The sequence below is a fragment of the Crocodylus porosus genome, unplaced genomic scaffold (assembly GCF_001723895.1).
Source record: "Crocodylus porosus isolate Cpor-Errol unplaced genomic scaffold, CroPor_comp1, whole genome shotgun sequence".
Lineage (NCBI taxonomy): Eukaryota > Metazoa > Chordata > Crocodylia > Crocodylidae > Crocodylus > Crocodylus porosus.
This window is the reverse complement of record NW_017728911.1, coordinates 35,330,235-35,342,169: the sequence shown is the minus strand read 5'-3', so window position 1 is coordinate 35,342,169 and position 11,935 is coordinate 35,330,235. Positions and strand designations below refer to the sequence as shown.

Sequence of the window (11,935 nt, the reverse complement as noted above, 5' to 3'; positions counted from 1 at the left end):
CGCGAAACATTTTCTTAAAAAAAAAAAAAATTAAAAAATGTAGAGTTTGGGGTTGAGTTGGGTTGCGGGGGAGGGGTTGGATCCTGCCTGGGGGTCCCTGCCAGGCCCATGTCTCATTGTGGGAATCACGTGGCCCATGTGAATAATTGAGTGCTTTGTTTGGTTATGTCTGATGTAAAATAATAATAATAATATTAATGACCGTTTCTGTCAAATGTAGGAAACAGTGCAGGGCAATTTCACCGTTCTTCATTTAAAAAAAAAAAGCAGTGGATTTCTGTGTGCGGATATAAGGCAAAGTGCCCTCCTTTGGAAAGGTACGTGGACTTGACCAGTCTTTTTCAGGGATATTTTAGGGGTGCTGGCAGTGCCCTGACTGGGTCCTGGCAAGATGAAACATTGTAACTTAGAACTGATTTTTCCCAAAGGAAACAATGTTATAAAGAGGGGATGGGTTCCTGAAGCAAGGCCCAATACTTTATTTTCCCCAAAAATAACGCAGGCTTTTGTACTTGATCAATTGTAGATGTGTAATATAGCTACATGCATGTATTTCTATTGTCAATAGCAATTGTACTGATTTGGAAGGACTTCTTTGATGTGACTTCGCTGGAGTTTGTGAAGGACTCCTGGTTGGATTTTTTTTGAAGAGGGGTCTTCTCGGGGGGTCTTGGCTGCCTTCTTAAAGAAAGCGTCCAAGGAAGTGTAGACAGATATTTTCCAGGGAGATGGGCGATGCAGTGAACTCGTTCGGATTAAGCATCGTAAAGTCGAAACTGATGTCAGAAAGTCGAAACGGGGTGTCCATTTATAAATGTCATAAATGGCATTTGTTGTTACTTGAAACGTTTTAAGTCAAGGACTGCCTGTAGTGACCCCGTTTAAGCTTCTTTTGTCTGGTGTGTGATATTCCTGAGAACTCCATAGTTTCAAGCCACTTCCCTCTAAGGCTTTTTCATTTGCAACCTTGTACCTGTTTCTCTTTCACTATCTCTCTTCTTCCTTCCTTTCCCTTTTAAGGAAGGGAGAAGGGGAAGGAGGGTAGTGGCTTTCTCCTACCCGCTGTGCAATGATTAGTTTTTGCTATTGGTTTTTCAAGGATAATGGGGGGAAAAAAAATCGTTATCACCTAATGTGCTATTTGACACCATGCTGTCACCTGTCTTGTCCACTTGGATTGTAAGACTTGTCCAGTGCCAGTCACAGGTATGGGCAGCCCGGGACCCAGACAGCAAGGGGCCTGAAAATGGTAATTTTTTCGTTATTATGATCATTATCTCTGGCAAGGGTGGGGGTAATACTAGAAGTTTGCCAAGGACTGCCTAGGTACAGTGCTGGACTTGCCTTGCTTGTCTAGTGGTTCCCAACCTTGATCCTGTCAAAATACAAAAAATAATAGATAAAATTTAAAGACATTGTTCCTAACATGACCTTGCAGTCATGCTACTGCTTCTTTATTCCCCACTTTGGCTTCATGCCATCTTGTACTACCCTCCCCCGCTACTATCCTGAAACAATCTGTCTTCATCCTCTGGTACCTTCCTTCCATTCAGATGTTTAATACCCACCTCTTAAAGAATCTCTGCCACTTCTTTCTTAATTATTATCTTTTCTTTCCCTTCCGAACAGTTGTCCTGTTTGGGACATGTCATAGGCATTTGTAAAGTGTTCTTTATCTTAATGCTGCCACTTACACGTGTTAAGATATGATCAGGTAAAGCACAGCCAACATCCTGTTGCAAAGGTAGAATTTCTTAGTGCGTGCCCTAGATGAGTTCTCGGTTTCTTTCACCCAAGCAGCATCCCTGTATCGTATAAATTACACAAGACATCTACTCGTGTCACATGTAGAACAATCCTTCAGTTGTGTTTATTCAAACCCTTTATAAATGTGTGGAAATGTAATTTTATTCTTTTGTATATTCATTTAGATAGAAATAGACCTTGAAGATGGGAACAGTACTTTGTATAAATTTAGCCACAAGCTGATTGCTGAAGAAATTGTATGAAGTTTTAGATTATAATTTCTATTCCATATAGAATGCTAAGTATGTTCTGCAATTGAATATAGAAGTAGCTGATATTTTAGACTAATTGTGTTGCAAATGGGACGTGTAGACAAGAAAACAGTGTGATGTTCCAGTGTCATCCTGTCCAAGACTTGGTAAGGTTCTAGCTTTTACAGGTCAGATCTTGCTGAATGATATTTTCAAAAAAAATACCAGAGAATCTGTGAGACGAATGTGCACATTTTGATAGCTGGCAGCACACACTGCCTTATCATCCAATTTTCAGTTCTGTCGGAGACTAAATATGGGCAGGTTGTGGTAGTCAGGTGTCTGGGTTCTATTCCTCAATTTGTCGTTTTCAGTTGCTGTGTAACCTTGGAAAGTCACTTTACTCTCTTGGCTTCTGCACATGCACAGTGCAAAAGTGGACACTGATGTATAAATAGGTTACATGACTTTCCAAGGTTACACAGGAATTTTAATGGCAGATTGAGGGATAATACAACAAAGGAAGGGGCAGTACTTTGGAAGCTGCTTAGAGATGATAGGCTAGAAAATTCACTGCATATGCCGAGTGGTACAGCAGAATATTTGTCATGCTTTTAGACTGCCAGTCAAAATAAATCATGATTAACGATAAGTAAATTGCATTGTTTTCTTTGCTACTACGTACTTGCATATATAATAGATAGATGTTCAGGGAATTGTTAGAGACTGCTCCCTTTTTATGAGATAAGAATAAAAAAGGAGAAACTGGGAAAAAGAAACTGATTATCTCTTTCCCAACTGATAAGTACTTGCTACCAGTAATAAAATGATCAGTCTAGAACTGTACCTGGCTGGCTCTCTCAGATTTAAAGCTCTAAAAATGCTCCCTAGAAGAAAAGTTCTTTTTAAGAAGACCGCCCTGCAGTGTTGAGGACTCCAAACCTGAAAATCGCTATAGTATAGATTGCTGTTAAACAGGAGTAGTTGTAATTGTGGCATAAAGGTGGTGGTGGTGTTGCATAGCAGCATGATTACCTACAGCTGGTTGGAAAGAATAGCTTTTCTAACCTTAAGTGTGTGGACTAACATGACAATTGGACTGTTCCAAAAATGTCATGGGTTGCCAATTGGTTCACAGTTGTCCCTGGACAGAGGTGTCTGCACCTACACTGCTAATGGGGAGGGTTCCGCATAGAACCTTTTGGGGATTGCATCACCCAGGGGTGGTAGAGTACCCAGACCATCTGCCTTCCAGGGGTCAAGGCCCAGAGTTTTCCCAGGATTCCCCTAAGGGGGAAGAAGAGCAGCCAAGAAAGATGAAGATGCCAATGCCTGCAAGTGAAACTTTCTGCTCCCCTTTCTCAAAACATTGAGTTAAAAAGACTGATTAGGTTTAATAATATCTGGGAACATGCAGGCTCTTAGAACCAGCTCTGTGGACATCACACGTCATTTTGGGTAGCTCAGTTGGCAATTTTTGACAAGCCTGATGTCCTAAAGCAGCAAGTATCTACAGTTCCTATCCATTTCAATGGGACTGTTGGGTGCTCAGCACACCTCAAAAGCAAACTTTTGGTCTCAGGATACTCAGTTACAGCCCATTTTTGAAAATGGAGATGTCTAACATCTCTGTTTTGTCCCTTTTAATTGTATTGGGGGCTCATTTTTGCCCTCCAGCATGGGCACGGTGTTCCACTTGAGCGCTGGTGCAAGAGAGATTAATTTGATCCTGAATTCTGCTACTGCAAAAAACCTCGGATCACAGCAGGTCAGAATGTTTATGCTACAAGGTCATATTTGAAATCTCAGGGCTTATCTTGTGCAAACGCCTACAGATGATTCACACCTAACAGTATGAATAGTGTGTTGCATGCTTAAGGATGTTGTGGGACTCTGGTTGAGAATCACTGGTATAGACAAATCTGGCTGCTAGTTCAGAGTCTTATTGATTTCAGTGGAACTCATTTACAGGACTGGAATCTTTATTGTTCTCTAATTCAGTGAGGTATGAACACCTTGTCTTTAAAGCCTTTAGCTATCTAAAAATGCCATTAGTATATGGAATGGCTGTAAAAGACGAGCAGGCTATTTGCTGGTATGTCTAGAGCTGTGAAAGTATGGAAAGGTGTCTGTTTCGTCAAAACAAGCTCTTATGCATATTGAACTCTCACTGAATATAACTTTGAAAGGAAGGTTTTGTGCATTTTCTCCAGGTGAACCAGCACTGCAGCATGTCGTGCAAACAAGGACAGTTCAGGATATTCATCTTGACTTAAGCCCCTATTCCTAACTGACAGATCCTTCCTGGTGATCCAGCAGGTGGCACTCTTCTCCTGGTACTGAATCAACAGCTCAGCATGCAGTTAGGTGATACTGTGCTGCCAGAGGCACTGTTTTTTAAATGAGACTTAAAATTAAGACTCTGAACTGTATGGCAATTCAGAATAGCCCCCTGCTTGTGGTATTCTGGGTTGCCAGGTTCTAGGTCTGTGTGTAGCCCCCTGCCTGTGGTATTCTGAACTTTGTGGCAATTCAGAATATTTTTACAAGGTCCTGAGTTTTTGATGTTCTTGAATGAATACTTTCAGAAGTTTGAAGGAAGGGTTTTATAGGATGCCCATTTAAAAATACATAGCGAATGCATATTTCCACACTTTCCTACAAAGTATATTTAACAACAGTAGTAGTCATTTTAAATGTGGGGCCCAATTCATGATCTAGCTTCATGTATATTTTCCTTCTAATCTGTTATGTTCAATAACACAACTCTCTCTCTCTCTCTCTCGCTCTCTCTCTCTCTCGCTCTTTCTTTTTTTTTACCAGGATAAAAGAAATACCACTCAAAGCCAGTTCTTTTTGTCTGAGAAGAACTGATACAGAATGCCCATGAGTAACATGCAAAAGCTTAAGACTTTCTTCAGATTTTAAAATCTTTCCAGAATGGGGGATCAATCTCTTCTACAGCAGATGCATAGTGATGTGCTGGTAGGCAGTCCATTAGCAAAGGACAGCTATGATTATGCCTCTCTTCTCAACCTTCATATTTCTCCAAAGCATTCATCTGCAAGAGGTAATGAGTCACATAATCAAATGTGTCTGGAATCTACTAACGGTGGCATTAGGAGCCATCAGGACTCCACAGTTTCAGATGCTGTTGTTTTCCTGATTGATGATAAATCTAATAGCTCTGCAAACACAAACTTCTCAGCATTCAGTCCACGGGAAATAATGCTACTTCAGTTAACCTTGATTGAAATGATGCTCGCTAAAGTACAGTCGAAGGAAACTGAATACAGCATAGGAAAGAAGTACTGTGATATAATTAGAATTCTTCTGAAGGAGACACAAGCTGACTCAAAATTAGTAAGCTCTTACAACTATTTTCACAGCTTTTCTTAAAAAAAAGCAAACTTCATAAAACTGACAAATACTTATTTTTTTCATGTCTACAGATTTGGCTGTTAGGTAGCTCTGATAAACTGTTATCTCACATGGCTTCAAAAAGTATGGCCTCCCTTGTGTATTTCCAGCTAAAGGAAGAAGTAAGTTTATGGGGTTGCTTTGTCTATATGTAACTTAAGGTAAAGATAGATACTTGGTGGTTACAGTCCTTCTAGTTGTCCATCTAACTGTTGCTGACCTTTGGAAGTGGTCAGATTGCATAGAACAGCATAGTCTAAAAGCTAAACTTTCACAGCACAGCCTATGTAAACAGGCAGCATCTGATTGTGATGGTGGACAGTAGGATTTTCCATGCCCTCAGGCCATGGAGCAGTAGCAGAGCTGCTGGCTTCCATTTTTCATCTGCAGCTTCCTGTCTGCACAGTAAGCGAATCTTCTGTACTCCCTCCTTCCAGAAAGGGTTTTAAAATTTAAATAGTGGCTCTCTGTAGCTGCCATCATTAGCATTGCTACACATGAAGCAACCCACTTTCCCTCTCTTCCAATCCTAATCTTTTTTTTTTCATCACTGGAGATTTTTAGAGCTACCTTAAAAAACAAATAGCAAAGGTCATACAAGATAGCAGTATATGGGCACTGGGGTGGGCCTCCCTGACAGTACATTTATAGGGTATTGGGGTTGCAGGGATCATTTTGTAGTATGCTAAGGTCATTAGAGGACAGGGTGGCCAACTTACCTTGCAAGTGGCATGGGTGGCATCTATGAATGGTATTCGGAAGATCAGGGAAGGAACAGGGCATGCAGCAGCAGACAAGGCGGGAAGCCAAAAGCGGCACAGATTGGGTAGGAAGCACTAGGCAAGGAGCAGAGGGCAGAGCAACAGAATGGGATGGGAATGGCACTTGGCACAGGCAGGGCTTGTGGCAAGCCTCCCAAAAAGGGAGGCCTCCCACTGTTATAGATGATGGTATGTTTGAGTATATTCTTATGTAAAGCCTGGCTCAAAACTTCAGGAGCCCATGGTTGAGGGTGGGGGGTGGGGAGAGAGGGAGAGTACAATTAAAATGTTAATTTTAGGTGGAAGATACTAAGCTTTAGGCAAAGGAACAGAGATAAGCTAATGCAGAGGAGAGGTAGGAAACAATAGAAAGAAACTTGCCACTTGGCTTCAGTACATCTAGGAAAACCCATCAAGAATGGACCAGGATAAACAGAAACGAGCAGGTTTGTTTTAGGAAAAACAGGATTGAGCTGAATGTAAGGTTGGGGCCAGATTTGATCAGGTTCTGGAAAAGAAAAGACTCCTGCAAAAGATGATAGAATGAGAAGGATAGGGGCATGAAACGGAGAGAGAGCGGTTCTTTGCTGGAGCCAACTACTGTGGGGTTGCTAGGATTTCTTGCTCCTTAGCCCAGCTGCAAATATTTTGATCAAATGTCTGTAACTAACTACTTTATGGGTGCAGTCATTCATATATTTTTAAAACATACATTTCAAGTAATTATGTAACTGCTACTGGCCATGGGTAATGTGAGAGGCAAGAATTTTTGGGGTGATCTTTTAGTGGACCAAATATATAGTGGGGAAGAGAGGGGTTTGTTGTTGGGGTGTCTTGTTTTGTTTTTGTTTTGTTTTTTATTTTTTTAAGATAAGCTTTTAGGGACATGGTACCTTTCCTTGGGTGCCCTCAGGAAAGGTACCTTGTGTCTGAAAACTTGTCTAAAATCTTTCCTCCCTGTGCCGTTGGGCCAATAAAAAATCATTCCAAAAAAATCATCACCTCTTACATGTCCTAGACCATCACGACTACAACATCGCTCCACGTAAAACCTCCATCTTTTTTCACTGCATGACTGTATTCTGTTTCTTTTTGCCTTACCCTGCCTTACTCGTACGTTTTGTAATTTAAAATTTTAAGTGTTGTAGAATGTCTTGGCTTACAGTGTACAACAGCTTTAGTTAAAGATATATTTATAATAAAAATTCATGAAAGTGATTTTTCTTATTTGTTTTTTAGAATTCATTAAATGTCACCTGGCTGGCATTTTGTTTGAAGACTCTCTCAGAATTCCCAAGGGGTGTTCGAGCAGCAGAATGTCTATGGACTCTTACAGCAATTATTAGAGATGTTTTGAAAGATGAAGATATGTGCAAAGCAGGTACTGCATATTAATAGCATCAAATAATTATTGTAAGTGTCCAGTAGAGGGAGGAAGGCTACATATCATGTCTGTAGCAAAGCGGTAAGGCTACCTGAATATTTTAATGGCAGTGGGTTATTTTCTTTGTCACAGGAAAAATGAATGTTAGAAAACTAAAATGCAGCACTCTCCAAAAAAATTGAATTTGAAAGATGGTCTGATGCCACTTCAGGGGGTAAAAAAATATTTTAAATGATCTGCATAATTGAACTATACTTCAGGAGCTCAACTTCGACCCTCTTTAACATAGTGATTGTTATTACAGATATTATGAAGAAGCTTTTCACTCCTCTTGATGCTGTACTTGAAGGATTTCATGATTCCATTTTGTTTCATCATTTTGACAGCCACCAAGATGCATCAGCACACTCTAAACCCTCAAATAACTTAATTGCTTTCATAGATTTGCTTGAAGTTCTTGTGGCCTGCAGATTTCAACTAGTATTGCACTTCAGATGCCAAAGAATTTTATTTTTGAAAACTACTTACATCCTGGACCTTGCTAGTTCATCAGTTCATTATTTAATCAAGAAGAAGTCCATTATGCTTGTTAAGAAATGTATTCTTTATAAAGCTGGTGAAGATTTCACAAAAGGATTGTTACTAACACCATCCCTACAAGATCCTTATTTAGATATGGATATGGTAACATTGGCTGCTGCTCTACTGGAAGCTGTAGATTTGGGGTGGATGAATCGAATAACTGTTAGTGAAAAAGCCTGCTATTTCGGAGGCAGTGAAACTCAGCCTAAAGGTGGTGTCCGCACTGGTCCTGACCAAGTAATCATCAGAGCCTTAAGCTTGATTTTACTTAAAGCTTTAGAAACAAAGATCCAGAACTCTGCTGAGGAAGCTGAAGTCAAAGGTAAATCTTTTTTCTTTTTGCAGTTTGAATTCATTAAGCAGCATAAAATTTAAAACTTACAAATGATCCATACAAAGCTCATCAAAATTGCAAACAAAGATCCTTGAGACTTAAAATAGCAGAGCAAAGATTCTCTCCTTTTAAAATCCAGCGAACCAAATGTCTGGGAACACCTTGTTTAGGACTTGCAACAACTGATGACTTAAAGCTATGACCTTGAATAGGGTTACCAGGGCCATACCGGGGGGTGTGACATGAATTGGGGTGACTGCCCCAGGCCCTGCACTTTGGGGGGCACTGCAGAGCTGGGCGGAGCAGCCGTGGCAACTCCATGCTGCCCCCAACAGCTTTGCATCCAGCCACTGTCCGTCCTCCGCCCCACCACCACACCACCACCGCTGCCAGTGGCACCTTCTTTGGGTCTAGGGGCGTGTGGGATCAGAGCAGGAGCGGGGCCCTGCATGGGCTGATTTTGCCCCAGGCCCCACACCCTGCTCAGGTCAGCTCTGAGGATTACTTATTTCCAGTACCGAAAAAGGGACACCTGTTGGGGGCGGGGGGCAGTTCCCCATCCTCCCAGGCCCTGCTGGTGTCCCTCACTTGCAGCCCACAGTCCCGCACCCCCATGGGCTAGGCTGGTGCCCCTTACTCCCAACCTGCAGCCCCCTGTCCCTGCTGATGCCCTGTACTGCCGACCCATAGTCCCTCCCCCTCCACCCCCCAGTGTCCCTCCATTCTCAAGTCACAGCCCCCAGCAACCCTGCCAGTACCCCTCCTGACCTGCAGCCCCCTGTACCCTCAGCCCTGCTGGTTTCCTTCACTCCTGACCTGCAGCTCCCTGCCCAGCCTTGCTGGAGGGGGCCCACAGCTCCCTTGTCCTGACCGGGCTGGAGTGCAGCAGCTCCAATTCATGTGGGTGGCGGTGGAGTGGGTCCAGCATAGGCTGGGGGGAGGAGGAGGGGAGCCCTGTGGCTTCCCCCTCACTCTAGACTGTGGCACTTGCACTGTGCCAGGTAGCCTGGCCATGGCTCCTTCTGGGCAGCATCTCCTGGCCACCCTGCCCCTGCAAGCTCAGGCACTGGCTGTGGTGCCTCCGACCTGACCATACAGCTCCCTGCAGCCCCTGACAGCCCTCCTGCACCTCCCTTTCCCTTCCCCTGCTGGAGGGGCAGGTGCCTTCCCCCTGGCAGACTCACCCATCTCTCCCCACACACCAATCCCCTCCACCCCCCATTCCCCGTAGACCTACCTGCATCCAGCTGCTGGGGCTGCTTCCTCCACCCTGCCTGGCTGTATGCCAGCCACACGCAGGTGCGTTTGGCACCCCCTGCCTCCAGTTGCCCCAAGCAGCTCCTTGCAGGCTGGAAGGCTGCCAGTCTGCAAGGGTAAACCCATGTTTTCTTCCTTTTAAAGAAGAAAACGCTCATTTTTCCACAGCAAACGGAAAACGCGGATCCCTGGCAAACAAGCATGCTGCTAGGGCAAGCCAGGCAATGCAGTTCTATCAGCAAAATCTCAGTCACTTGTTCATATTTCAAAATACTGCCTGGACAGAGATTGGAGGACCCAAAAAAAGGACATGTCTGGGAAAACCAGGACCCCACCTTTAAATCCTTGCCTACTATCTCCTTCAGTATGTTAAACCTTTTGGTCCTGCAGGCTGGATAAGTGGCACGGGGCCAGTCCTTGGGCCAGATCCCAGCTGTGGTCAGCATGTGGGTTTGGGCCGCACTTCATTTGATTTGGATGCCCTGTGCCCAGATCCTTCCTTGCGCCACCTAGATTGAACCTGGTATTTCCCCAGCCCCACGTGCTTGGCTTGGTGTGCAGGGCTACACTGTCTGCTTGTAGGGCTCCCCATAGGCCTGGAAACTTGGCAGCTGGGAAGCAACAGGTGGTGCTGCTGTCTCTCCACAGCTGCTAAACTTGCAGTCTGAATGACGAGACTCCACGCGCTGTCTGTGTGCTGTGGGTTAGGAGCTGAGCACGCCTGATTTCTTTTGTATCTGGTCAGTTTGTGGAGCTGTTACTCTGGGTTTGTTGTTTGGTGTAGGAGAGCATGAATATAATGGGGCTCATAGTCTTGGATGAAAGCATTAGATGTTATTGTGGGACAAAAATCGTAGGTACTATGAGACAAGAGGATGGCAGTAATAGCAGAAGTGGAGGAAGTCATAAAGTGAAAGCATAATAAAAGCACAGGAGATTTGGTTAGGATGTGGTTGCAGATATTGTCTCTCTCTCTCCTGTACTAACCCCTGGGATTGAGTCTAGTATGAGTAAGGCACATTTTTCCCTGCCCTGCTATTATGCATATATTGTAGAAAGGTTGAGGCAGAGGGGCACATGTTCAAGAAAAACAGGAATGGTTGCTCTGAGACTGTTTCTGCCTGAATAGTGGAAGGCAAAGACTTGTTGGATGTTCCTTGTTGTCAGTCGGTGGTCGAAGTAGTGAAAAGTCTAGGTTGATGACCAGTGTACAAAGGGGGTGGAATTTGGGGGGGGGGGAACACCCCCCCCCCTAAATAATGGTATTTTGAGTGTGGATTGGGTTTTTCTTCAGTATTGAGGAAATCTTAGTAGCTTCTGAGCTTTTTATATCTTTATTGTAAATACAGTAGATTGCTCAAGCAATGTTGGAGATGACTGGGGCCATAAACAGGGTTTAAAATGTTGCCCAGCTGAGCAGCAAAGGTAGTGATTTCAAAGCCAGCAGGGTTGGGTACCGGGGCTAGGGAAGATGTTCCTGGCTCTGTGGGCTGTGCATGCTGCCTGTGCTGTACAACTGAGGAGCATACACAGTTTTTTTTCAAGCCTGTGGGGTGGGAAACTGAGCCACATAAGCAATCCCCACCCTGGTTCCTGACTTCCTGGGCTTTAAATGCTATCCCCACTCCCTGGCTTGGCAATGGTGAGTAGCAATTTCAAAGTCATAAGGGGAGGGAACCAGGGCTGGGAAAGCTACCCTGCCCTGGTTCCTAGTCCTGTGGACTTCAAATGCCACCTGTGCCACCCACTGAGTGACACATGCAGCAATTTTAAAAGCCAGGGGGCCAGGATTCAGGCTGTCCCTTGCCCTGCTTCCCTGCATCCCCAGCTTTAAATCACCCCATGTGCAGCCCCATCTGGGGTACACACGAGACAATTCAATACCTTTTGGGGGAGAGGGTACCTATTGACAGCCTGCTCGTTCCCAGGCAGGGAAGAAGACACTGTCAAGTATTGGGCTCCCCTGAAGGTGGTGGTGGCCAGTAGAGATGAACACCTGTCCGTGGCTTGTGTGTTGGAGGACAATACAAGGAGATCTCTGGATTTCTGCAAACCAGACCCATCTTTTACACTGTCCAAATGTTTGACTGTAGTACATCATAGCACGTTACCTGTTTTAATACTTGTAGTCAGAAGTCTCCTGAAAATACATAAGGGTTTTAGTGTTTATGGACAGCAAATGGTAAAATTTAAAGTAGAC

At 43.9% G+C, this 11,935-nt stretch overlaps 1 protein-coding gene across 1 annotated transcript in view; it reads left to right on the top strand.

Annotated features, from left to right (window-relative positions):
* The first annotated feature begins 4,820 nt into the window (after nt 1-4,820).
* The window catches only part of LINS1 (lines homolog 1), a 14,964-nt gene continuing 7,849 nt past the window's right edge, over nt 4,821-11,935 (top strand). Inside the window, exons 1-4 of the mRNA XM_019533798.1 lie at nt 4,821-5,360; nt 5,450-5,539; nt 7,418-7,559; nt 7,867-8,466. Of these exons, the coding sequence (XP_019389343.1) occupies nt 4,938-5,360; nt 5,450-5,539; nt 7,418-7,559; nt 7,867-8,466 (1,255 nt within the window). The 5' untranslated portion in view covers nt 4,821-4,937. The remainder of the gene's footprint in view (nt 5,361-5,449; nt 5,540-7,417; nt 7,560-7,866; nt 8,467-11,935) is intronic.